This window comes from Rattus norvegicus, chromosome 13 (assembly GCF_036323735.1).
Source record: "Rattus norvegicus strain BN/NHsdMcwi chromosome 13, GRCr8, whole genome shotgun sequence".
In the NCBI taxonomy this organism is placed as follows: domain Eukaryota; kingdom Metazoa; phylum Chordata; class Mammalia; order Rodentia; family Muridae; genus Rattus; species Rattus norvegicus.
Window position 1 is genome coordinate 102900166 of NC_086031.1, and position 27487 is coordinate 102927652.

The following is a 27487-nucleotide window of genomic DNA, read 5'->3' on the forward strand; positions in this document are numbered from 1 at the left end:
AACTCCGTGCAGAATATACAGGTATGTCCAACCTGCAGCCCATGTTAGAATATGCCCCCTGAGGTTGCTGTGACTGAGCCCCAAGACTAAACCAGGAACTACTTAAAACACGAGGGTTTTTTGGCAATTTTTTTCTGTGTTTCTCAAACACAAAGTCTGTAGATGGCAGTCACAGTGTCAAAAGGTGGGATGCCCAGAGAAGAAGAAAGGGAAGTGTTACATTTAGTCACAGTGTCAAAAGGTGGGATGCCCAGAGAAGAAGAAAGGGAAGTGTTACATTTAGTCACAGTGTCAAAAGGTGGGATGCCCAGAGAAGAAGAAAGGGAAGTGTTACATTTAGTCACAGTGTCAAAAGGTGGGATGTCCAGAGAAGAAAGGAAAGTGTTACATTTATTGATCAGGTTAGCAGCTTCAGCTCTTTGTAGGTGCGGTTGCTATGTTCCCGGCAGAAACAAAGATGTTACAACAGTAAGATTATCTCCTAGCCTCTCTAAACCATTTAAGAGAAGGAGCAGATAGCAGGGAGGCGGAGGCAGATGCCGTTTGTCACTGTAAATGAAAAAGTGCTGCATGCTAGACCAGTGCTGTGCAAGAAGTTACAGCGGTAGGATTAGATGTGACCACCAAAGGCACCAGGGAGAAACAAGCAGAGGGCCCGGTGGTGAGTGGTGGAGACTGCCTCGAAAGGGAGCAGAATGGAAACTCCAAAAGGGAGACTGAGAAGAAACAATGTGTTTTAGGGGAAATTAGTCAGGCGCCACTTCACAGAAGCTGGCTTTGTGGGAAGCAGCCTGGGATACACCCTGGCCAACAGAATGGCTCTAATGTTCTTCCTTCCTGGGGGTAAAACTTCAGGAGACTGGGTTTGGCAAGAGCCACACCACACTCTCAATCCGACCCATCAGCCACCACACACTCAGGCAGTTTTGTTTAATAGAGCCTCAGGGATAACCAAGCCCACTACTACCACCACCACCACCGCCGCCGCCCTGCTGACAGATGGCAGCTGATTGGCTCAATGAAAGTTATGGTCTGAACAGTCCTTGAACAATTCTGCATTTGCTCATAGCAGGGCCTGTGTCTACCAGATGCTAGAACAATTGGTTAAAACAAGAAACCAGGTTCATCCTGGGGGAAACACATCCCTAACAGCAAGTGTTGTTGGTTTGGGATAAGTGTATTTTGACATCCATTTTTTGATCCATGCCTTGACACCTTGGACTCAGTAACTGGCTGATTTTTTTTTCTTCTTACCAGGCTTGGTTCTTTTTCTAGAACATTGGTACAGATAGCATGCAGTCGTCTCGGGAAGAATACAGGGAAATCTGCCCTTTATGCTGCTTAAAGCATGCTCTGCGCAAGCAAGTTCAGATGTAGCTCTTGCTCCATATTTACCGATGCTTAACTTTACAAAATCAGGCTGTTAAAATGCAAAGACACTGATGGGCCATATGGAAGACAGTTCTCCAGGAAGACAGTCTGCCAGGCAGGTCGCACTTGTTTAAACTGAGAGCTGCACTCCGCCTTTCAAAATTGTTGCCGGACCTGTTGTGATAAATAGTCGTTGGAGACTTGTATAATGTATTCAAGGTCAGATTTCATTGTTCAAATAAGATGAGAGGGAAGGAACGGAAAGTGGGGAGGGACCGCTTCTCCCCGCCTTTGCTAATGATATGCCACGCCAGACAGCAAGGCTCTAAAGCAAAAGCGACATTTTCATTGATCAGGATTCCTCGTGGACAATGGCAATAAACAGCCGTTTAATTTCTGTGCTCACAGGTAGTCGCCACTGCCACCCGAGGAGTCCTGGAGAGTGTCCCACCACCAAACATCACAGCCCAGAGCCCGGAGACCCTGCACCTCAGCTGGAGTGTCCCTGAGAAAAGGAATGATGCCATTAAAGAGTACCAGCTCTGGCTGGATGGGAAAGGGCTCATCTACACTGACACAAATGACAGGAGGCAGCATACGGTCACAGGTGACAAAACGGGAAATCTACTGGAGGAGGCTGTCATTGCAGTGGTGTTGGGGCGAGCCTCCCAGGGGTGTGTGTTTGATATATGAGGTCACTCCGAAAGGACACGTTCTCTTGACATATGGTCAGGTCCCACTTATCCATGCTAATCGAAGAGCCCACACTGGCAGCAATAAGCCAAGGCCGCGGAGAACTTCAGAAATAATTTATATTTGGCTTTGATACGCAGTGTGTGGAGAGGGGGCTCGTGTCGGTATCAACTTTTATTTTGTCTTTTTTTTTTTTAAACAACAGTATTCTGCGTTTTTATTCCTCGGGGAAAATTCACTGGGCTCCCTGGGTCAGCCGAGTAAGGATGAGGAGAGAGAGGAAAGCCAGCACTTAGAGGCTGACTGGGGCTCCAAAGTGAATAGCTTAGCACTCACTCATTGGCAGTTGCCTGCTCGGGACTTCCTGTCATTATTACTTCTGTTAATTACCAGCCGCCGTCTTATTTTGGCTGTGTATAGTATTGTCATTGTTATGGTAGTACAGTGGAGGAGCAAAATGTTAGCTCGACCCTCCTAGTGATCGTAATAACTATTTCATTTGAAGAGAAAAATGTGTTTTCTTATCACCTTGTTGAACTTAATCATAGACTTCATACCACCTGGTAATTTAATACTTGGTTTTGGTTCTGTCTGTCTGTCTGTCTGTCTGTCTGTCTGTCTGTCTCTCTCTCTCTCTCTCTCTCTCTCTCTCTCTCTCTCTCTCTCTCTCTCTCACCTCCTTCACTAGCAAATGCAGGCTGTAGGAGAGCAGGGACCTGTCCTGTCTGTCAGGTGCTACACTTCTAATACCTAAACCCATAAACCCATCATCATCAGCAGGCTGATGGGAGCTGAGTAACTTGGGGGGCAGGGGTGGTGGTGATAGATAAGCTAAGAGATCTCAAACACCTGTGTGCATTAATTCAGTTCTCAAACCTAAGAGGGCAGAGGTGATTCTTAGCTCTGTTTTATTGGTGGGGGGACCATTTTTGGAGACAGAACCATCTAGTTTAGTCTTGGGACTCAATGAGTCACTACAAACAAACCTCGAGGTTTGAGGCTCTGAGACCAGGATTTTCCAAACTGTCACTATTTCTCTCACTCTACGACTTCCCAAAGCAATGATCTCTTTCTGCTCAGCTCTGTGCTTTCAACAAGTATTCATCAAGCAGCTAACAAAACTTTCAGGAAACCCCAGAAATATCTAGAAAGATACGCCTGCATTTTCAGGAGCCAAAATGTACGTTGCACTCTGGGCATGGCGTGAGGCTCCATGATTTTCTGCTCTCTGAGCAAGCCTTGATTGACAAGATTGCTGCTGTTTTTACAGAGCCCCCACAGGTCCTAGGGAGACACTCCACGCATGCTTGCAAGCCTGCACATCTTACTCGGCATCTAGAGATCGTGAGCTGACCCTGAGATAGTATGGGAAGGGAACAATTTTGTCAGCTCAACCATCTAGCTGGTTTCTCTCATCTTATTAAGCACAAATAACGCACTAGAGAATTGTTTCAGGTAATAAACTTCACCTTTATCGATGGCTGTATCATCCTAAAGGACAGCTGCATTCTGACTCATTTGCTCCTCACCACATCCCTGTAACTGAGGGAAGCTTGTAGCATCCCTGCTTAAAAGGTGAACAGAACTCACCCACTCAGAGTGTTCACAGCATTGACTGGCTCTATCTATAAAGGAATCAGAATGGCGTGCGTGCGTGCGTGCGTGCGTGCGTGCGTGTGTGTGTGTGTGTGTGTGTGTATGCACGCGCGTGTGCACATACACATACAAATGTGTATACAAATATGTGCCTATTGCTACCCAATGGTTATCGTCTCGATAATACATAAAACTTTTAAGTAAGATGGGGAGTGCTGAGAAGATGGCTCAGAGGGTAAAGTGACCGCTGCAAGTGTTGACATTAAGAAGAAGACAGCCGGGGTTGGGGATTTAGCTCAGTGGTAGAGCGCTTGCCTAGCAAGCGCAAGGCCCTGGGTTAGGTCCCCAGCTCCAAAAAAAAAGGAAAAAAAAAAAAGAAGACAGCCAGTTGCTGAGGTGACATGCATCTTTAATCCTAGCGCTGGCTTGTAGGAGGCAGGCAAGGAGACAGGAAGATTCCCCGGAGCTCACTGACCAGCCAATGGAGCCAAATTGGTCAGCACCAGGTTCAGTGAGAGACCCCGAATAAAGTGGAGAGCAATGGAGGGAGACGCTTGATGTTGACCTCTGACCTCCACAAGCACAGGCAAACTCTACACACACTCACTTCTCACAGAGAACAGTCAGTTAATTAGCATTGTGGCCTCCAAGATGCCCTTGGTGGAGGGAAGGCTGCCGGTAAAGGTCTGAAGGCGTGGGCCCAGCACAGGGTGCATGGCTGGAAATGTAGAGGACTTGGTATTGTAACTGAGTGTGAGTTAAAACCCAAAAATATCAGCAAAAGCCACCAAAACCATGTCCCAGCTCACACTAGTTTGACAACAAGCTGAGACAAAGCTGAGGAGCTGTGGCCCAGTGGTCACTGTCTCCTCAGGTCCCCCGGCTGTGAATTGTTGCCAACCGTACTGGTTTGCATCAGAGACTGGCTCTGAGATGCCAGCAAACCAAATTCAATTATAACGTACAAAGCCACAGGATGGACAGCCTCATTAATTATAAAATAATTGCCAAGTCCTCTCTTTGAATCCCTTTGCTCCTCTGAATCTTCCTTCCATTGTCATTCCCAATCAATATTTTCATGTCAAAGAGGAATTTATACACCCACGTTGGTGCCAGAGGTCCTTGCATTAGAATAGGGATTTTAAAGTCTTCCTATATAAGTTAAACTTTTTACAGAGATCACGAAGTAAAAATAATTCCTGAGAAGTCCTATTTTATATTTCTTTTACTAGTTTTGAGATGTTTTTCCCTACAGGGGTCTGCGTTTGCATCATTTATACCTCCTCTCTGTCCTTCCCACACCTCCCGCTTCCCCAGCCTCCTCCCGTATTTGTCTTTAGTTCCTATTTTTTTACATATATGTGTGTTCACATGTATGTATTAATACTGCATGCTGAATTCAGACATGCACGTATTTGGGGCTGACTACCTTGGTAACCTCTCAGGAGGGTCCTCCCTCGGGAAGTCTGGTTGTGTAGCCGCTCAGTGCCTGCAGTGCCTCATCTAGGGGCTGGGCCTGGTGAGATGTCCGCCATCTACACTGGGAAGTCAGTGGATGGTCAACTGGGGTCTTCATTGTGCAGGTCCGCCTAAGGTGACCATATTGTCGAGATTCGATGGGTGCAGATTCTTCGGTGTGTGTGAACATCATTACCTCGCAGGGGACGTTCTGGTGATCTGGGTCTTACAGTCCTTTTGTCCTGCTTTTATGCTGTCCCCTAGTCTTGAGTGGAAGCTTCATGCAGTATTGGGTGGGGATGTGTCTAATATGGCTGGGCACCCTCAGTCAGCTGTTCTCTGCAGTGCGACCGGTGGTGGGTTGCCGTGATAGTCTCCAGAGTCATCTGGTCCATTGTCTGTCTTAAATGTCACCTGGGCAAGAAAGCCCTAATGAGAGGGAGTTCAAAGCTGGGCTACGTGCAGTTCCTGTGGAGCAGGAGTGAGACTAGGCGTGAGCATCTCTAAGCCTGGGATTTCCAGACTGTGGTGTGCTTTCTCTGCCGTGGAGCACCAGGTCCGTGGTCAACTGACTGACCCAATGCCAGACAGACGCTATCTGTGATGAGGTAGGTGTTTTTACTGAGTCTGTGGAATGAAGGAAAAGAATAGAATTTGCTTCCTAGACTATATTGGATGTTTGCTGAAAAGCTGTCTGAGATCCCTGAAGTATTTAGATTTCCAAACCCTAGTATTCCTTAAGCAACAGAGCCCTAATGAAGTTGTATCGCTAGCCTTCCTGGAGACTGAAGGATCATGGTCCTGGGGATGGCAGGAGGGACTGCCAGCGCCTTTGCCACAGCCATGTTGTCTCCATGCTTACTTTTAATTACCTCAAAGCCTCAGAAACATGATCCTGTAAATGCATTGTGGGAATAGCGGTAAAGGCCCTCATCCCATGAAACCCATAAATTGCTTATAATCCTCTCAAGATTTTTTTTAAAAAAGCATTAAGTAATTGAAGACAGGAAGTCCAAAGTTAATTATTTAGAGGTGTTATCAATGCTTTAAGTAAACTGGAGCATTGTCTGCTATTTCCACACACCAGGCCCCACGGGACTCGGGAGAGAGCAGCTCCCTCAGTTCCTATTCACTAATGCAAACAGCACATGGTGGCTCATCAATAGAGACCGTCCCAGGTCACTTGTGACTAAATTCATCCACTGTTCTGCCCTGCACACAACATTTGGATGGCAGCTATGGTATTTGAAGGCTGCCTGTGTCTTAGGGAGAGAGGGGAGGGTAAAGGATTACCTCACGACTGAGTCCACAGAGAAGAGTGCATCTTGTTTAGCAGTGGGTCTGATAAGGCCCATGCATCTGGGGAAACTGTTGCCAAATGGCTAACTTATGGGCTGCTCATTACTGTCAAGCAGTCAGAAGACACACCCAGCCATTAAGTAGGGAGCAGGAGTCAATATGTCTTCTCCCCTCGGCTTCAGAGTTATTGAAAGCCTTTTGTGCTAGATAATGCAAACTCTAGATAATCAGCTTACAACAGAAAGTCGAATATTAACACTATGCTGAAGCCAATATTATACACACCACTTCTAAAGAAGAGGAAATGTAGTTCGAACATCCATAGGGCAAAATGTGGGACATCTTTGGGAAGGGCGTAGATAGCTTCAGATAACTCCATTGTGTGGTGACAAACTATCTTTGCTTTCATAGTATTTATAATGTTTTAGTGGGCTGGGAGATGGCTCAGCGGATAAGGTGCTTGCCTCACAAGCATAAGGACCTGAGTTTGAATCCCCAGGACCCACATAAACCTGGGCATGGTAGCATGTATCTGTAATCCCAGTGCTCCTGTGTATAGTGAGATGGGAGGGAGGGAGGGAGGGAGAGAATGAAGAATGCTTGGAAGCTCAACACCAACTAGGCTGGTTGTGGGTAGCAGTGAACAGCAAGAGACCCAGCCTCAAACAATGTTGAAGGTGATGACAGATTCTCAAGGTTGTCCTTTGACCCCCATACATGTGGTCACACATATATGCGCGCTCATGTGCACGCGCGCGCACACACACACGGATACACACAGAGAAATACATACAAATGGATGTGCATACACACATATGCACATATATACACCTATGCACACACTTATGCACAAATACATATATACATATACATACATATATGTATGAATGCACACATACATGGATTCACACACACAGATGTACACATAGACACATGTTGATACATGTATGTGTGCATGTACATACATATGCACATGCAAGCACGCAGGAGCTACATCCACAGCCTCCAAGATGTTCCTTGAACAAGTGGATATTGAATAGAAAACCATAACACATCCGTTTTCACTGTAGATAGAAGTCACTATCAAACACGTCTGAATCTAAGGAGGAGAGGTTATGCAATCTGCAAGACCCCTTACAAAGTGAAACTTCAGGCCTCCCTGTTCAAAAACTGTTGAGGAGTTGAAGACGGCAAGAGCAGAACAGTTGAGTGGCTGAAGCATCAGGCTCAGAGAGAAGCCTGAGGCTCTGAGCAGGTCCACCCACACCTCCCAGCCACCCTGATGTCAAGCTGCACAGACTGACAGGCAACCTCTCTTACTGACACAAGGCCAAAGACAACTAGGACTAAGACCATGTCCTCAGAGTGGTCAGCAGCCCTCTGCCCTGCAGTACTGCCGCGGTTCTAATTCCCACACACACGGTGCAGCCCCTGACCAGTGAGTGTCGGACCCCTGAAAATAAGCATGAAGACTGACTTCATTTTCTTTTTCCAAAGCTGAGGAAAGCTGCTTGGTACCTGCTTTAAACAATGAGTAACATGACATCGGCCACTCACTCCCTTTCTTTTAAGCTTGCTACTGGCCGTCGTACTAAGCCCGAAGAACCAAAGGCAAGAACCACCTACATGCTCGTTCCTAGAGAACACAATGCTCTTCCCCAAACCCCAAGGAATTCCAAGGTTAGGGCCTAAGCAGTCACTAACAGCGTCTTTTGTCTCAGTGGCTCTGGCTGTCCCTTGTTATCTGTGTTGCCTGTGTTTCTGTGTGTCTGGACATAACAACACTCGAGAACCTGCTTCAATATACAAAGCAAACACAGCCCTGGGCCTATAGCTGAGTTTCAGAGCCCCGAGAAGCATGCTAGAATCCTTAGGTTCAATTCCCGGTACCACCCAAGCATAAATAAACCAACTGTATATACTGTGGTCTTCCAGCAAATGTATATACACTAAAGTAAATGTTACCAGTCTCCTTAAACATCGTATCAGTGTGGAATGGACTTTCCAAATTCTTCAAGATTTTTGTCGTCATTTTTCATTTTCATTTTTTGTTTGTTTTTAGGGGTATTTGTTGTTGTTGTTGTTGTTGTTGTTGTTTTTGTGTTTGAGAAAGGGTCTTTCTATGTAACCCTGGCTAGCCTGGAACTGGCTATGTAGACCAGGCTGGCCTCAAGATCTGACTACTCCTACTCCCTTAGGATCAAAGGTGAGAGCCACTGTGTTCAACCAAAAAAATGTTTTTTGAAACACGTTGACATCGTTATCATCTGGAGTCGTTCTACAGCAGAACTCCTCCTAACTCATCCGGTCAGCCTTTAGCATAGCATGCCACATATCCGGAAACTCCTTAGAAAATAGCAGATAGCTTGACAGCACCAGTGGCTGAATGCTTTGAAGTAGCGCTTTCTATCTGAAGTCATAATGGTCAAAACGCCTTTTCCTGACGATGTATCTGGAGATTAAAAACCAGAAGCCAGCTGTTCGTTCTAGAGTGTATCGCAAACGTAACTGACTTCGACATGGGTTTTCTTTGCCAAATCATATTTTTATGAACCATCGGTGGGTTTTTTTCCAGTCCCTTTTTGACACATATTACTCTTGAAAGTAATGTGAGTTGGAAGTGTGATTATAATGAGTTTGGTTATACGATGCCCCTCTCCTTTCAAAGAGAACATGATTCCCTGTAGGGAAATTCACGGAATTATTCACCCCAGTCATCTTTGCTATTCTGAACTGTTAAATGCCTGATTTGTCTCCCTGGGCTTGCCTTTCTCTGCTCTGAGATGCCATTTCCAACTCTTCCCATTCAATATCAGGGACTTGAGTGATGTTTTCTTTTCTCTCTCTCCTCTTCGACTTCAGGATTAAGTTACAGTCAGAATGGTTCCTTTGAGACGTCTCTTTATTCCCCTCTCCACGTCCTGATCAATTCATGAGTAGTTTTCCATTGGTGTGCCCTTTCATTGCCTGTTGCTAATATTTCCCATATATATCTCAGTGTAAGGACGACCAATAGGGGCTCACTTAAAATGACAGCAAATCCTATTGTAGTGTGTAGACCGTATTGAGTTCTATAGAGTCATTGATAGGAAAGGTCACTGGGTACACGTAAATCACCCATGTCCCGTGGCAGCTGACGCTTCACTACAGACTAGTTAAAGGAGCCTCTTAATTGCCAAGAAAAGGGAAAAACCCACAAGATCTAAAACGTATTAAGGATGATGCATTAGATAGTCCCTTCAAGTTCATCTGTAGCTAAGCTTGGCAGCTGACCAATCACAGCTGCAGCTTCAGGCACGAACACGGGCACCTGGAGAATAAATACCTCAACTCTGGTCTTGGTTAATGTCAGTAATCATCAGAACCCAACGGCCTAACTGGAGTCTCTGAGCTTCCAACTACCATGCTCTCCTGCCTCTGCGCGTGACTTATAATAATATTCAGAAGGAAAGGATTGAGATAAATATACCCACTTGGGTGTTTTCTATGACTAGAGCTTTCTCTGGGCTTTGAAGTAGCCAAGTCATCCTCCTTAGAGGACTAGGGTGCCCAACAGCAGCTCCAATCTGGCTTGTTCAGCCCAGCCGTTGAAGTCGCAGCCATTTCTGATGTCTGTGATCCTACACAGCCCCTCTGCCTCGCTGTGGTTAGGATAGGATCTGCAAAATGAGCAGACAAGAACAGATATCAAAGGGGCCCTGAATCTGTTAACACCCATGGAGACCACAGAAAGGAGTGGGCTTAATAAACACTAGTATTTTAGTTATGCCATTTATAATTTTTATTATATGCATTCTGTATATGTGCATGCATGTGGGCACATGCATGCATACGTGTGTATATGTATGTATACATATATACATATATATACATACACATATATACGTGTATATACACATATATACATACATATATGTACATGTATATATACATACACACACATATATATATACATATATGAAAACCAGAGGATAGCCATTAGAAGTTAGCTCTCCCTTCCACCATGGCTTCTGGCAATCACACTCAGGTCATTAAGCTTGGCAGCAAGCACCTTCCCTGGCTTCCACTGGCACCGGTCATATAATTTCATAATAAATTCTCTTGGTTATAATTGCAGCCCCTCTAAAATTTATCTCTGATGTAGAGGTCAATCAAAAGAGAAGTAAAAGCAGAGATGCGAATGGAGGTGGGGGCCGGACCACCACAATACCAAATTCTGCTGCTTCCTTCCTTCTTGAACTCCATCCATTCAATGGATTGCTTTCATTTGAAGGGCAGCTAAATGTATACAATTAGAGTTATTGACTAAAAGTATATTTCTGGAGGAGCTGTTACAGTGTTTTCTACCATCCTTCTGCCTTCATGGTGGCGTTTAATCATCAGAGGAAGAAGCCATCACTGGTGGACTTAAATCCGTCTAGCTAGGCTCCCTTTGAAGCAAGAACTCTGTTCTTTGAGCTTCAGTTTTACTGTCTACAAAGCAGGAATAACAACTTCCGTGTGGGGAATATTTACAGTAAAACTCTTCGCACACCTAATAGATTATCTGTCTTATTAATTCTCTCTTCCATAAGTTCCTAATTCTGTCTTTCATGAAAGCAAAGCCCAGAAGAGGAGGGAATAATCTCCTCCATGATGCCCATGTGTAACACATGTGGTGTGGTGTGTAACGTGTCCCTGTATATAGATAAATAACATTGCTCAATTTTGAGACTAGTAGTGTGCTCCAGTCTCTCAAGCGAACACACTTGACAAGTGGTCAGTTACTGGCTCAGGAGAGTGTAGGTAACTTTGCGTGTTGACTTGAGAGGCTCATCCCAGGTTACCAGGTGATGCCACAGGAGGCCAAGTTTCTTTCCTTCTGAGCTCAACGTCAGGAGAGGCGAAGCCCCGGTCGCTAGTGCAGGAGTCACTGCCCAGAACCTGACACTGTGTTGCTTGATGTCACACACTCGCTTCTGAGCTGCCCACACAGACAGCCAGAATGGGACACTGTGCCTGGGTACTTCCTCCTGTGTCTCAGTTCATGTGGGGTCGACTGAAGGCAAGGCTTAAATCCTGACGATTCTCCAAAGTCTGCTTTCTCTGAGGAAAAACTAGAGGTTTCTGTAAAAAAGAAAATGGAACGGACTCTGGGAAGTCGTGCGGTATCATGGCAGCCGTCGGGGGAAACACACACTGTGTTCCTTTCATTCCCTTCGCACGACCCTTTCCGCATACCCACACTGCAGGTAGGCACAGGCCCAAGCTCCTGAGGTCCAAGTCCCTGGGACTGAGACAGACTGAGACCACCATTCTCTGCGGCTCCTCCCGTGGCCTCGACTTCCATCCTGCCTTCTTGGACGCTTCGGTCATGGGGACTCTTGTCCACAAATGGCTCATTTAATTTGCTTTAAGCCTCAAAAGCCTACAAACATCACAAAACCATGATTATGTGTGCCAAGTCTGAGCACTATATGTACTATTATTTTGTTTTGTTTTATTTCAGTGTGTAGTGATTTATATAATAATGATGCTTAATATATTCTATCCTTTGCCTGTAGTATACACGGATAATAACATCCATCTTCTTTTATGTACTCCCACTACATTTCGACTTCAAATAATGACTATTTTACAGTTATGGCAACTCTGATTTTGGGGGGTGGGAGGGTGGAGGGAGGGGTTGTTTTATTTTTTATGTCTTAGGGTTCTACTGCTGTGAGCAGACACCGTGACCAAGACAACTCTTATAAGGACAGCATTTAACTGGGGCTGGCTTACAGGTTCAGAGGTTCAGTCCATCATCATCAAGGCAGGAGCATGGCAGCATCCAGGCAGGCGTGGTGCGGGAGGAGCTGAGTTCTACATCTTCATCTGCAGGAAGCCAGGAACAGACTGAGCATCCCCAGGCAGCTAGGAGGAGGGTCATAAGCCCACACCCACAGTGACACACCTACTCCAACTGGGCCACACCTCCTAACAGTGCCACTCCCTGGGCCAAGCACATTCAAACCATGACCCAAACCTGCCCATTTCACACAACATGTTCTAGTTCCATCTAAGAAGCAGGTCTTTATTCTCCTTCACAGCTGAGTAACATCCCATTGTATTCAATAAGCATGTTTTCTTTAATCATTCACTCATGACGGAGATGAACGTTGACCCCACGTCTTGACCGATTTAAAGACAGCCGTAAACATCAAGCACAGATGGATCTTCAACATACTGAATTACCTCATCTGTGTGTGTGTGTGTGTGTCTGTGGTGTGTGTCTGTGTGTGTGTGCACGTGTCTCTCTGTGTGTGTGCATGTGCATGTGTGTGCATGTGTGTATATGTGTGTCTGTGTGTGTGCACGTGTCTCTCCGTGTGTGTGCATGTGCATGTGTGTGCATGTGTGTATATGTGTGTCTGTGTGTGCATGTCTGTCTATGTGTGTGCATGTGCACACGTGTGTATATGTGTCTGTCTGTGTGTGTGTGCATGTCTGTGTGTCTATATGTATGTCTGTGTGTGGGTCGCATGTGTGCGTGTGTACCCATCAGTGGGCTAGTTGGATCCTATGTTGGATCAGTCTGTTCTCTCCATTGTGGTAGCAATTATGTACATTCTCAACATCATTTCTTTGTCTCTGTAGCTCGCCGGTATTTTCTACTTTCTCATTTTCTATAGTAGCCACTTGGACGAGAGTGCTATAATCTAACTAGGTTTGCTTCCAGAATGGGTAATGACGCTGAGGGTTTTCTCCAGTCGGCCATTTGTACTTCTTTTGAATTGTTTGCCCAGTTTGATTGGACGTTTTTAGTTTCCGCTGTTAACTTCTAGTTCCTCTTGTGCTCTGGATAGCAAGGCCCTGTCAGATGAAGGGTTGGCAGGGGTTTGCTCCACTCCAAGGCTGTCTTCCATGCTGTGGATTGGCTTCTGCACTGCGCCAATTTGAAGAGGCAGGAGGCTCAGTCCGCCCACGATTGCTTTCATTTCCTATGCTTTGGGCGTTATAACAACTGCACCATCATCCACACCAAAATCCTGAAATGTCTCCCCTGTGTGTTCTTCTGGAGCTTATGAACTTGGGCTTCTCACATTTTTGTCTTCAATGTATGTCATAGTCTCTGTCAGCTCAGCTCAGACATCCTAAGGGAAGGGGGTTAGAGGCCTCTCAATTGAGGAACCACCTACATCAGATTGGCTTGTGGTCATGTCTCCAGAGCTTGAGTGGGCTGTTAATGGTCTCAGGCTGCTGTGGGCAGAGCCATCTCTGGGCAGGTTGTACCTGGGCTGTGTAAGAAAGGTAGCAAGCCAGGAAGCACCATTCCTCCTTGGTCTCTGCTTCAGTTCCTGCCAAAGGTGCCTATTTGCACCCCTTTCTCTTGGTGGTGGACTCTAACCAGTAAGATGGAATTAACCCTTTCCTCCCTAAGTAGCTTTCAGTCAGCACAGCAATATAAGCCCAATTAGGACAGTCTATCTGGAATCAGTCCATCTCCAGGGTAAGACATCGGAGTCAAGTTTCAATACTCCAAATATCCCAGTATTCGCAGTGGAAACATTAATAATGTTTGTTTGTTTTGTAGACTTGCTGTTTTAGAAATAAATGACAGTTTCTTTTTTATAGTCACGTATTTTCTTGTGAACCTCCCTCTCTCTCTCTCTCTGTTACAAACTTCCCTTGTAGCATCGGTTTTGGCAAACCTCCCTAACAGTGCCTTTCCTCTTCTAAATTCTAAAGTTGTCTTTAACACCGGCTGCTGATCTGAAACCAGGTAAGCCAGAACACGGGAAGACAAAGAGAGTGGGGCTATCTTGTTTTTTTCCAGATTTTTCTAGGAAAACACTCTTGGAAGATAAATTGCCCACAAATAACTCTTTACCTTTTTTAAAATAATATTTATTTTATTTTTAAGTATGTGCATCTGTGTGTGTTCATGCATGCATATGCCCAGTGAGGCCAGCGAGCTAGAATACCCTAGGAGTTGGAGTTAGAAACAGCCGTGAGCTGTCTACCAGGGGTTCCAGGAACCGAACTAGGAAAGCAGCAGGTCCTAAACTTCTGATCCAACACTCCAGCCCCTCTTGTCTCTTCTTTTGCCTTCCATACTAACATCAAAAAGAAAACCTCACTGTTCATAAATTACACTGACTTGGTTATTATTTAACAAGCGTTTCACAAACCAAGGAGAATGTGCAGAAAAGCAAGGTAGACACTGTGGACAGAAATGCCTGCTGAACCATAAGGAAAGATCTGTTTGGTGGGATCACAGCTGGGACTGACGCCTCACAGACCTTACCCATGTCTGCCTTCCTCTAAACTAATGTCAACTAACACTGAGCTCATCAAGAGGCACTGTTGGGAAGTGGAGGCCAGAAACCTTGCAAAGATGGCATCCTTATGTGCAGAGACTGTACTCTGACGAGGAGAGAATCCAGTTTAGCTGAAAGTGTGTTTCAAAAGCAGGATAGAAGGGCAGGCACTGCAGGCTGAACCAGCTTGCCACTGTGACCTCTGGTTCTGGTTCTTGGATGCCTCCTTCCATTTTCTCTGAGTTCTTACGTCTCCTTATCTTAGCATTTTCCTGTCAGCTGTTATCGACCCTATGTGATTTGGGGATGCCTTACATCCTTAGTCATATTTCTTTTATCTAAAAATCGGGTAAATATCAGAATTATGTAAATCCTCTCTAGTAACCAAATGGAAGATTACAATCAAGTAAGTAACTGCATCCCGAGGTTAAGTCCGGAAGGAGACAGTAAAGGCCCTGGGGCTGGGTGCCTCTCAGCTGCAGCTGCCTCGGGCCACTGCTTCTTCAGAGAACCCAAAGCACTCTAGGCCTGAATGAATCCAAGGGCTGACTCCTCCATCCACCTAGCAAGCACCTACTCGGTGCTCTCACCACTGGGAGGATGCGCTAATCAGCAAAGCAAGGTCCCAGCTCTCTGGGTGATTATGCCGTAGCAAGAAAGACAAGAAAGAGACACCTACTGCACACAGGCTGTGCGTGGAGAGAATTATTTCAGGGGATAAAAGGGAGTTGGTATATTATTTAGGGTGGTGGAAATCCGTTTTAAACAAATGTAGCACTCAAGCAATAAGGCACACAAAGCGACAGGGCAACAGGGGAACAAATCTGTAGGAAGTCATGCCGCCAAACGTACAAAATCTGCAAAAAAATCTGCAGCTGGACGTCCGTGGAAAACACACGCACTAACCACTTAGTGCTCAACTCGCTTAATAACCTGACTGTTGGCAAAGCACTAATCGTTTAGCTTACTTTTTAAAGAGCACCTTGGTATTGTCTAAATTTCCTCCAGAATCCAAGAAAGGCTTGTAAGCGTCAATCTACTTCTTTTTGAACGCCACAGAGCCTTAATGTTGCTCCCGCTGATATAAAACACTACCTGGCATCCCATTTCATCTTCTCATATAAGCTACATGCTATGGTGATTCCCCATTTTACAGATCAGTAGACCGAGGCAAAGAGAAGCTAGGTAACTTGGCCAAGGTCATCAGCCACCGAGCAGTGACATATAACCATGGACAACTTCTGTCATAAATAGATCAAGTCATTCTTTGTTCCCTCCGAGGCCTTATTGGGGAATTACTGAGCCGTATTCTTTCCTAAATGCAAAAGAAGTAAATAAGTAGTACCCTTGTTGAAATATCCCTAGCCTACCTGTGGAGGCAAAAGCAGTGTGTACCACACGAGCCGAGAAGGCACCACCGTGACACATCTGGTGAAGAAGTGCAGTGGGTTCTTCCTTCTTTTCTTCCCTTGTCTCCCTCCCCCCCACCCCCGAAAGTGTTGCCGTTGGTAAGAACTGAATATGACTTGAGGCTGGACCGTGCTGCGTCTAGCCTTCCACTCAAATGTTTTCTGTCCCTCTTCATAGGAAAACCAGTCACAGGGCCCGGGGTGATTAGCTTAGAGGAGAGAAAACTCAGGGGGATTTGGTAACTGTCTACAAATATTTAAAGAACAAGTAATGCAGAAAGGAAATTAGATTTGTTTTATGGTTCCCCAAGGGTGGAAAGGGAGGGGATATTTCACCACAATGTAAGGAAGGACTTCCAAACAGAACAAGGGGAGCCCAGATGCTCTTCAGAATGGAATGAGCTATCCAGGATGCTCGGGCACAGGACTGCGATGGTTTTCAATCACATCTTGTAGGGGAGATCTGGGAGGGATGGCTTTTATTAATCCAGGAATGTTAAAGTACCTCCCATAGTGGAGTGTTCAGGAACTTCTGTCGTCAGAGAGCCAAGATCGTTGACAGAGCCCTCGCCTGGCCTGGGTGAGGCTGCGGGTTCCAGCTCCAGTAACTCTAAGCCTGTGTTCTCTGAAGAACAGTCCTAAATGTTCAAAAAGCACATGTACACACTGCATGTGACTTCCGGTGCTTAATTGTTAATGAATGACCCTCTCAAGCTGTGCTTTATTTCCTGTTGGCTCTTCCTAGGTCTCCAGCCACACACAAACTACAGCTTCACACTCTCGGCTTGTACATCTGTCGGATGCACTTCCAGTGAGCCCTCTGTAGGTCAGACTCTGCAGGCTGCCCCTCAAGGTAACAAGGACATATCTGGAGTTCGGAGAAAAAGTTTGTCCGTGCTACTTTGGTTAGCTTTGAAAACTCTGTGATAGCAAACAAGGAAGAAGGAATAAAATTGTCACGACAGACAAAACAAAATAACATTCCGTGTCGCCTCCTTCTACAGGGTTGAGTAAGCCTTATGCTGCCACTCACAATCAATAATTTGAAATTCTTAAAGTCACTGAAGTTTGCTTTTTTTTAATGGGATAAACGCTAAATACTTGCATATGAAGCTCCTCAAAAAGTTCAACTATTAAACCATTTAATATCTAAGGAGTGCCAAGCCCACTGCTAAAGCTGATAAAAATAGTTGCTGCCTTCAAGAAATTAAAACCAAAGGAATGATAATATAATTACCAGGTGTATATGAAAAGAATGTAACCCCGGGGAGAGATTAAAACCTATCACATGCACAGACAGGCTATGGTGGACCCTGAGGAGGAGGGATTTACACACACACACAATGGGCGAGCTGTGCCACCAGGCTGTTTGAGGGGATATGCAGAGACAGTCTCCCCTCTTTAGAAGATAAATTGGTAATGTCTATAAATTTAAAACCTTAATTCCTTAGCACAGCGGTTATAGTTTTATTATTTATGCCTGAAACTCTTCCATACGCGCAGAAGGGACCTGTGTCAAGACGCCCGCGGTAGCATCATTTCGCTTAATGTCAAAACGTGGAGAGCAACTTAAATATTGCAGAAAGGAGAACTGCTAAGTAAAATCACATTGCGGGAATGCAGTAATCTGTCCGTAAAAGGACGCTGAACAGTGCACGCCGTATGTGTAAAACTGCACACAGCAGACCCCGCATATTTCTAGTGATAAATATACACACAGAAAAAAAATCTGGAATTAACCCCTGTGACGACACTGAGCTCCTGTGGGTAGGGCCCCGCGGCGTGTGATGTCATTTACTTCATGGAGGAAGATATGCTCAGCAGCCTGTGGTAGGGATCAACTGTCTGTCTATCTTTATTGTTGGCCTGTTTTACACAGAGGGAAGTGAACGCCTGCATATATAAGTCTCTAAAGGGACCGTGGGCTCTGTTGCCATGTCAGAATCTCAAGCCACTTGTTCATTACTTTTCTACTGAAAGAACTGTTGTACCTTGGAATATTCGGCCTAAACTTCCTACCAGTAAATGGGGGAACAAATGGAAAATTGCACATGTGGGGCATATGGCTACTCCCTGGGAGCCCACTAATGACGATCTCGAGATAAAGAATGCCCTGTGTCAGCGCTTGGTGCTCCTCTGAAGGCAAGCAAGCAGCACTGGGCTTTTGGAAAGGTAAACTGTCAGGTGGATACTCTGATGATGGGGATCTCTACAGAGGCTATCAACTGGTTTTGGCTAAAACTCAAGTCTGGGAAAGGAAGAGGTCTCTGGTATCGGCTCATTCAGCAAACCCGTATGCTTAGGGGCTGAGTTTCTTCAACAGATTTATTCCTTTACTCCTCTTCTTGAAAAGGTCTAGATTTCATGACTTGAAAAAAATATAACTTTAAATAGGATGCAGGAGAGTGTGACGTAAGAAATGTCATCGATTGTTTATAAAAAAAAAAATCATATGGTGTTCTCTTACCACAAATAACTTCAAAGAAATAAGGTTTTCCTGTGGGCGCAGCATGGCTTTAGACACTCTGGCTGGGCTTGTGCCTTCTCTGATAACCTGCGCCGGGAACCCCTACAGCCCCAATCCTTAGCCTGAAAGTACAGAGGTGCAGCCATGGACGCCATTAGCTACTCTTGGTACTGTTACAAAGTAGAGACAAATGTATCCTTTTAATGTTCCAGCCCAGGGGCTAGAGAGATGGCATAGAGGCTAAGAACATTTTACTCCTCTTCCAAAGGACCTCAGTCTAGATCCTAGCACAAACATGAGGTTGCTCCAAGGGATTGGACGTCTCTAGCCTCATCTGCCCATAACCACATGCACACACAAATACACATGCGTACATGTATGCATGATCTAAAACAATAAAAAAAATACCGTACATATCACCCTAGATCTCAGGTACCAGCTCTACCCCCTTAAGAAGGCCAAGAGCTGCCAAAAGCTAAACCCTCACAGGGGTTCACTCCCGGCAGAAGCTCTGGGTGTCCACTGTACTGTTAGTCCTTCCTTCTGTCTGAGATATTCTATTCTCTCCCACCCGACCCTTTCCTGCCTTTTTCCCAGTTCTCCTAAGTGCCACCACATCCATCATATCAGCGCCACCACGCCCATCACGCCAGTCCCACACCACTGACCTTAAACCTCCGTCTTCTTTATACGTCACAGGTCATTCTTCATATACCTAATTGTAAATCTTGAAACCATGTTCAGTCCTTCTTTTCTGCACCTTCTACCCTGCCTTTGTTCACATCTTCTAATTTCTCCAGTCTTTCCTAACTGGGTTTCTCTCAATAGCTAGTTTTCAGTTTTCTCCTATTCCCCATTGATTCTCTCCCCCGTGGACATTCCCATGTTAGTTGGCTCCCAAAAATCTCATTTCCTTCCAGGGGAACAAAGCCTCACTGTCTTTGTGAAGCAGATGCCTCAAGTGTTACCTGCACTAATCTGCTGGTCTTGACCATGTACTAATGAAAAGGGAAGTCACATCCTGATACTCTCCTTCCTCCTCACTTTCTCATTTCTACAAGACTCAGACTTACGTGTTGCTCCTGTGTCCTCCACCAACTGACTTCTGTTCAACATAGCTCACACAGCTCCTCTTACAGCAGTCAACCCCTAGGAGTACCTCCTTCCCAACTCTCCTGATCTCACCCCTCAGCCTGTAACCATCTCCTCTCCCAGCCACCGCACTGCTCCTTAAGTCCCAGCCATTCTGCATTATAGTTTTTGTATTTACAAATCTGCATTTTGTCTGACACAATGAAGTCCTGGATGGATAAGGATGTCTTTATCCCCACATCCCTGACACAGCATCTGACAGAAGGTGATGCCAGTTCATGTAGAAGGCTGAATGAGTAAATTAGCCAATAGTTAAATACTCTGCAAACCTGGGCATCCTTGGCATGCCAAGCTCTCTTCCTTCTGTACATTCCTCCCTGAATTGCCTCAGATCTGCCCTCTCTTATACAGAATACAGATATGCCCTCTACTATACGGCATACAGATATGCCCTCTATTATACAGAATGCAGATATGCCCTCTATTATACAGCATACAGATATGCCCTCCATTATACAGAACACAGATAATGCCCTCTATTATACAGAATACAGATCTGCCCTCTATTACACAGAATACAGATATGCCCTCTATTATACAGAATGATGATATATGCCCTCTATTATACAGAGTACAGATATGCCCTCTACTATACAGAATGCAGATATGCCCTCTATTATACGGAATACAGATATGCCCTCTATTATACAGAATGCAGATATGCCCTCTATTATACAGAATACAGATATGCCCTCTATTGTACGGAATAGGATTTTCTTCTCATGCTGAGCTCCAGAGAGTAAGAGAAGGGGCAAATTCATACCTGGAACTCATTCAGAATGGTTCCCCCAAATGCAGGTCCTAACTCTATTGCCTATTTCTTGAGACTGGGAAGGTAACAGCAGCCCACACCCACCCTGAAGATAAGTGTGTACCACTAACTAGTTGCCATCTGGATGTCGAAACTGCATATTTCCAATCAAATCTGTGGATTTGCAGTTCCAACCAGTTTCCACAGAACCGAGTGCATAGAGAACTTGACTTCTGTTGAAAACATATATTCATGTTTCCAGACTTCTGATTCCCATTCATCAATACTTCTATAGGAATGGGCTATCCCGAGGAGTGCATACTGGGAATTAAGCCAGGGCCTTTCTAGTTCTTTGGCAATGTCTTTGTATGTGAATGTGTATGGGAGTATACGTGGGGGCATGGGGTGCGTGCATACACATGAACACATGAATGTGAATATGTATGTAGAAGTCAGAGCTTGGCATCAGACGTCTTTCCAATCACTCTGTGCCTTACAGATCCAGGTTTTGGCCCTCATTTGAACCCAGAGCTTGAAGATTTGGCTCCTCGAGTTAGCTAGCTTTCTCTAGTGAGCTGGTGTGACTGCCATGGATAAGATTGTAGATGGGCTGCTCCATTAGCCTTTCCCGGGGCACTGGGATTCAAACTCAGGTCCTCACATTTGTGTGGCAAGTGTCGCACCCACTGCACATCTCCTCAGCCCTTCCTTGGGGGTTTCTAATGGGCCCTTCAAGGACAGAGAGACGAACTCCAAGAAAGTAATCTTGATGCCTAATCTCTTGAGTCTACAAGTTTATGTGTTGTTAGAGTCTGAACTCTGAAACCATTGGCAGAGAAACCTAGGCCTCCATGTATGCTGTATCCAGTGTGGAGGGATAACAAGATGGACAGGCTTCCTCTCAGAAAACCAATTGCTCTTTTGAACGCTGGTGCACCCGAGACCTTTAGAAATCTATCTAGACTGTTTCCTTTCTTCGGCATGACGTTGAACGAATTGTCCTGAACTTTTTTTTTCTTCTAAAAATGTCAAGAGCGTACCTTTTACAGGATAACTGGCTTGGGAGGCACACTCAGCCAGAAGCTATTGATTTCAGGAAGCACAATAGAATGGCTATGTAGCATTCCTTAGAAGAGGTATAAGGTCTGCCCAGAGCACAACCTCTGGCAGACTCACCATTCCACCATCAGATTCTCCATCAGCATCTCTACATCCGCAAGGGTGCCTAAGGGGCTGGAGAGGTTGCTCAGTGGTTACAAACACTTGCTACACTTGCAAATTGGATCTGACTTCAGTTCCTAGCATCTGTATGGACGCTTACAGTCATCTGTTCCAGGGGAATGGGTGCCTCTCCTGCTCTCCTCAGGCACTGTGTACACAATACACCTGGATACATGCAAATAAACACTCATGCACATAAAATAAAAAGAAACTAATCCAAAAACATTGTTTTTAAAAGAGTAATCACAGACCTTGAGTTGCTATTTCTGTATACACTTTATCTTGAGGCTGAAGAATCAACTCCATGAAACAATGAATCTTATCTTGGTCAGCTGTGTGCTTCCCGCAACTGTCTAGACTGACTAATGTGGACAGGAGATATGTTGCCCATATCAGTTTTCTATGCATAGATACAGGTTGGCAAATAGGACAGAGGATCCCTGCCTCAGTGGAAATTATTTTGCTTTAAAGCAGCTGCAGAGGTAGAAAGACCATCCAGTCATAGCAGCACAAGTAGCACATCAAAGAAAAAATGACTATAACGCCCTCAGGGCTGTGAGGGAAATGCAAAGGGGTTTGAGGGGGCGGGAACTGAGCCAGAATCCCCTTGGAGAAGGCTGGACTAAAACAGTAGGTGTCAAGCAAGCTACACGAATCGGGGAACCTACACAGAAGATGGGACAAATAAGACCCAAAGCCTGCAGTGTTAGAAACAGATGGATCCCAGGGTAGTGTATTCCTGTGGCAGGCAAGAATTTGCCTTGAAGCACCTTGAAAAGGGTGTGGCCATAAGTCATAAGGGAGGTCAGGGTTAGAAAAATAGGGACCAGAGAGACCATGATCAGAAGGGAACAGCGTGAAAACTACGAAAGAGTCCTGCACTTTGTAATTTATATAAATAAGCAGAAATTGCTCTAAGGGTTCCAAAGGTGTAGGAGAGCCAAGAGTTAAAACAGAAATGGCCCAGAAGTAGCAGGGCATCCTAGGTCCAGGGAGGAGATCAGGGCTGGTCTCTAGCTACACAGAAAATCCAAGACACAGGGACCAGCTTAAAGGTGGAGATGAAGCTGGGATGCAACTTCATGGTAGTGTAGTTGCCCAGCAGCACTGTGACTGGGTTCAGTCCCCAGAACTGCAAAAGACAGATGCTAGCACAGAAGCACACAACAGAGACTGTGGTTGGAACCGGAGGGACAGCAGTGGAGAAGAGATGATGTGGGGTCTGCATAGCTCAGTGACCAGAGAGCACCTTCAGGTAATCCTGTGTAAGGATTTTGCCTAAGAACATCAATCCACGGCCAAGCTTACAGCTATGTAGACTGTAGACAGGAAAAGCCAGAGGCCCACTGTTGATGCTTTGAGCTTTGACATGCAAGTATTTATCTAAATGGCAATGTCACATAAACAGTTGGATTCATAAGTCTAAGCCCAGGGGGGAGTAAGTATTAAACATACCATGGGGAGCCTTCAGCGTGGATGAGCTAAAGAGAGAGCATCATGGGGGTGAGTGTGGGTGGAGGGGAACGCAGAGGGGAAGAGAGACCCTGCTGCTTTAAGAGGCAGTGGAGAGTCTTGAGAAACCAGGAAGTGAAGCCAGGAAGTATTCCAGGGAAGATGAGTTGAATGGCCCACAGTATGAGAGGCAAGCAGAAATTCTAACTTACTGAACTATGTCTCTGGAAAATGCCTGATTGTGCTTCCTTCCGTAGAACCCAAGAGAATAACATCAAAGTTTCAAATGCCCAGATTTTCTTCCAACCTTGACTAAGTTACACTCAAAGCAATACCCAGACATCAGAAACTTCCCAGGGCTGGCTGGGAGGCATTCCAAAGCAAAGCAGGAGGAGAAACAAATCCGTGTTTGGAAATGTGTTTTTGTTTCCTCTACAATGAGACTTAAATCCACAGAGAAGGGTTTGCTGGCTTGAGGGGAGCTGTGCCATTTCACAGCAATGTATTTTATCCTCACAATAAAAACCTCATTGTATCATTTTTGCCAGGAGTTTGGGTGACACCGCGACACATTATCATCAATTCTACAACCGTGGAATTATATTGGAATCCTCCGGAAAGGCCCAACGGTGTCATTTCTCAGTATCGGCTGAGACGTAATGGAAGCTTGCTTCTTGTGGGTGGCAGAGATGATCAGAGTTTCACTGATAAAAACCTGGAGCCCAACAGCAGGTGAGTGAGGGAAACTTTGTTCAAGGTTGAGAAAGAATAGTTCCCGTTCAAATGTTATTTGAATGTTGAATTAATCTCCTTGTTTGTGAGCTGTGCTGTAACGGATAAAAGTGCTAAATTATTGTTAGTTTTGAGTCTATATGATAACCTTTTAACATAGGAATAATTTGTCCTCTGTTTAAATATATAAGATACAATGTCCAACTTCAAAAATTATCAAATGGTGATTAAACATACATCCCCAAGTTAGTGATCAAAGAGGATGGGAGATCCTGTACCATCACCTACAGTTCTCTTCTCTCCCTCCCCTTGGCTTGCTCTGCCTGGTCTGCAGGAGTCTTCAGAACCAAACATTTGCAATTCATCCCCATTCATTTCTCAGCAGACACAGATAAACCTTACATCAACAGATGTTTCAGTGCAGAGAACAGAGAATAATTTAGTTTTATTGTGGAAAATAACAGATCAATTTAAATATCTCTGCCTCTAAATGAATCTCCCTGAAAACTCAACCCATTTAGAAATAGAAAAGACTAAATTGAATTTTCACAGCCCAGTAGCACACCCCAAGACATTCCTGAGATCCTTGGGAGAGCCATGAATGACTACAGGGTTCGGCCTGGAGTCGAGAGGCAGCAATAGCTATGCTCTCGAGAGGAGCACTGTCTCTGCTAGACTGTACACTTACAGTAGCGTTTCTCACAAAAATTCATTCACAAATGTCACAAAGAACATTGTTGCCATCCCTCAAAGGCTGGCTGAGTACAGCTTTGGTTTCCTCAGGTACATTTACACACTAGAAGCAAGAACTGGAGGTGGTAGCAGTTTGAGTGAGGAGTACCTTGTCCAGATGCCTATGTGGACCCCAGAAGACGTCCATCCGCCGTGCAACGTCACCGTGCTGGGCTCCGATTCCATATTTGTTGCATGGCCAGCACCAGGTAAAGAAAGACATGGAATATCTCTCTCTCTCTCTCTCTCTCTCTCTCTCTCTCTCTCTCTCTCTCAATCTGTGTGCGTGTATGTATGTATATCCTCCCTCTCTTCTCTCCTTTCCTCCTCACCTACATCTCTCTCTGCTTCTGTCTCTCTTCTCTCCTCTCCCCATCTTTCTCTCTCCCCCTCTCTCATCTTTCCCCCTCACCTACCTCTCTCTGTCTCTCTCTGTCTGTCTGTCTCTCTCTGTCTCTCTGTCTCTCTCTCTCTCTCTCTCTCTCTCTCTCTCTCTCTCTCTCTCTCTCTCTCTCTTTTTCATAGTTGAATGGAAACTAACTTGGAGATAGGGATAAAATGTGACTTCACAGTAAACCATAGATAAATCTGAGTGGAGCAACCAAATCACACATGTAAGTCTACACTATATGCATTTAGTTACACTTCTGTTACTGATACAAACAAAGTCAACTTATGAAAAATGATTCATATTGACTTATTCTGAAGGGAGAGTCCTTAATGTGAGAAGACACATGACCCAAGGCAGCTGGGTCAGGAAGCTGAGAGACCCCGTCTTCAGTTGCAGGCACCAAGCAGGGACCATAAACCCTCAAAGCCCAGCTCCCAGTGACATATTCCTCTAGCAAGGCTCCCCCTCCTAAGGGTCGATTAAACTCCCCAAACACCACCATCATGGGGGCCAAGTATTCAAATACTTGAGTCTATGGAGATATTTCTTATTCAGTCTCCCATAGCATGTGTCTCTACATTAATGTGCATATATGCATGTCTACCTATATAACTGTGTAGATACATACATCTATCTGCCTCTCTTTCAAAGCATTGCATCTTGGGAATTCGAAAGTCTAATAACCCTGTCTCACACATAATCAAGGCGAGTCAGAGGTTACAGTCACCCTGACTGTCATCCCCATGCGACCCCTGGGCTAGCTCACTGGCCCAGTGTCTCCTTTCCAATGGTATCAGTGAACAGAGGACTTGGAAAGACGATGGCCTGTTCTAACTATGAGTTTACCGTGGTGAACGGCTCTAACTGCTGGGCATCGCCTCTCGGCTCTGTGAGCTTTCATTAGACCTTTAGTCAATGCCAAATTGCTCCAGTGATTTAATGCATCATAATATTTTGATATAAATATAATTCTTGGGTAGAATCCCTCCCAACCAGATGCTATAGCAATTAAAGTAAAAGGCTGGGCAGATCAGTGGGTGAAGCATTTTTTATGTACGCATAAGAATCTGAGTCCTAAGCCCCTACACCTATGTAACAAAGCTGGGGTTATAGTGTGTGCCTGTACCCCAAGAGGAGGGAAGGCAGAGGCAAGAGGATCCCTGAGGCCTCCTAATCTTCAAAGCTCAGAGAAAGAAGACTCTGTGTTAAAAATAAAGGTAGAGAAAGATAGAAGATACCTGCAGTGTGTGAGAGAGAGAGTGTGTGTGTGTGTGTGTGTGTGTGAGAGAGAGAGAGCATACGTGTGTGTGTGTATATGTGTGTATGTGTGTGCGCGTGTGCACACGCAAGCACATGTGTGTGGGCTTATGTGCGATGTGTATATATTGCAGGGATTGCAAGACATATATATATGTGTATATGTATACACACACACACACACATATATATATGGTGTCTTCATATATTTATATATAGAGAGAGACAGAGACAGAAATTATTTCTATCTTTTACGTGGAGTGCAGGTGGTTACATAAAATGTAAAACTGATTAGAGGCTTAGGCTTCACTTTCAAAATATTCAACTTTACTTTCAGTACCAGGAGTAGAACTTGCGGCTTTTCACATGCTATACGAGAAACCATGATGGACCACTAAGCCGTACACCCTGGCCGTAAACTCTTTGGGCGCTATAATAGAACCCCAGCTTTCTATGTGCTAAGTGGGGACTCCACCACGGAGCCCTCAGTCTCTAATCTTATTTTCAATCCTAAATTGAGATCGAAACAAATTCCATTTGTCTGAGTTTGGCCGCAGCTCAGCAGAGCACTGGAGATAGCCGCTCTGGCCATCAGCAGACCTGATTCTTAAAACAGTTATCAAAGACATGCTTCTTGTCGGGTTACATAATCGCCCCGAACTGAATGCAGCGTGTTCAGGGCATGTATTCAGCGTGTATTTGTGAACCTCCATCAGCTGAGATTTCCTGCACTGTGTCTCCACAAGGCTGGGCTGTCAACAGACAGTGGTGGGTAGAGAGGGGCCTCTGGGCTCTACCCCTCCTTGGTCATTTATAGGCTGTCGCTCAGTGCTGTGAAAGGGAAGCCATAATCCTCATAGTGTGTCCGCTGTGAGCCCATCAGCCCCAGTGGGCACTTTCATGTCCATGCTCACACAGATGTTCCTATGTGAATACAGTGGGTCACAAAAGGAAGGAGAAGACATGACGGGGGGAAGGAGCTTGTGTGGAGGAGATGAGATTAGTGAAGGTAAGAAGAAGACATGAGAGAGTGAAATGGTAGCAATATCTAGAATCCAGTATATACATTTATGGGATTGTCAAAGAAAATTTCAATGAGCAGTATATAGACACCTGATAGAACAGCTGATCATAGATAGAGAATATGGAAATTTTCTAACTAGACTTTAATAAAACGTTTCCACAAAAAAAAAAAAAAAAAAAAAAAAGACAGCAAAAAACCTA

General features: G+C 45.1%; 1 protein-coding gene across 1 annotated transcript in view; it reads left to right on the forward strand.

Annotated features, from left to right (window-relative positions):
- Ush2a (usherin) overlaps positions 1-27487 on the forward strand; it is a 666448-nt gene that overhangs the window by 531383 nt on the left and 107578 nt on the right. Inside the window, exons 54-57 of the mRNA NM_001302219.1 lie at positions 1780-1978; positions 16854-16961; positions 23700-23883; positions 24667-24824. Of these exons, the coding sequence (NP_001289148.1) occupies positions 1780-1978; positions 16854-16961; positions 23700-23883; positions 24667-24824 (649 nt within the window). The remainder of the gene's footprint in view (positions 1-1779; positions 1979-16853; positions 16962-23699; positions 23884-24666; positions 24825-27487) is intronic.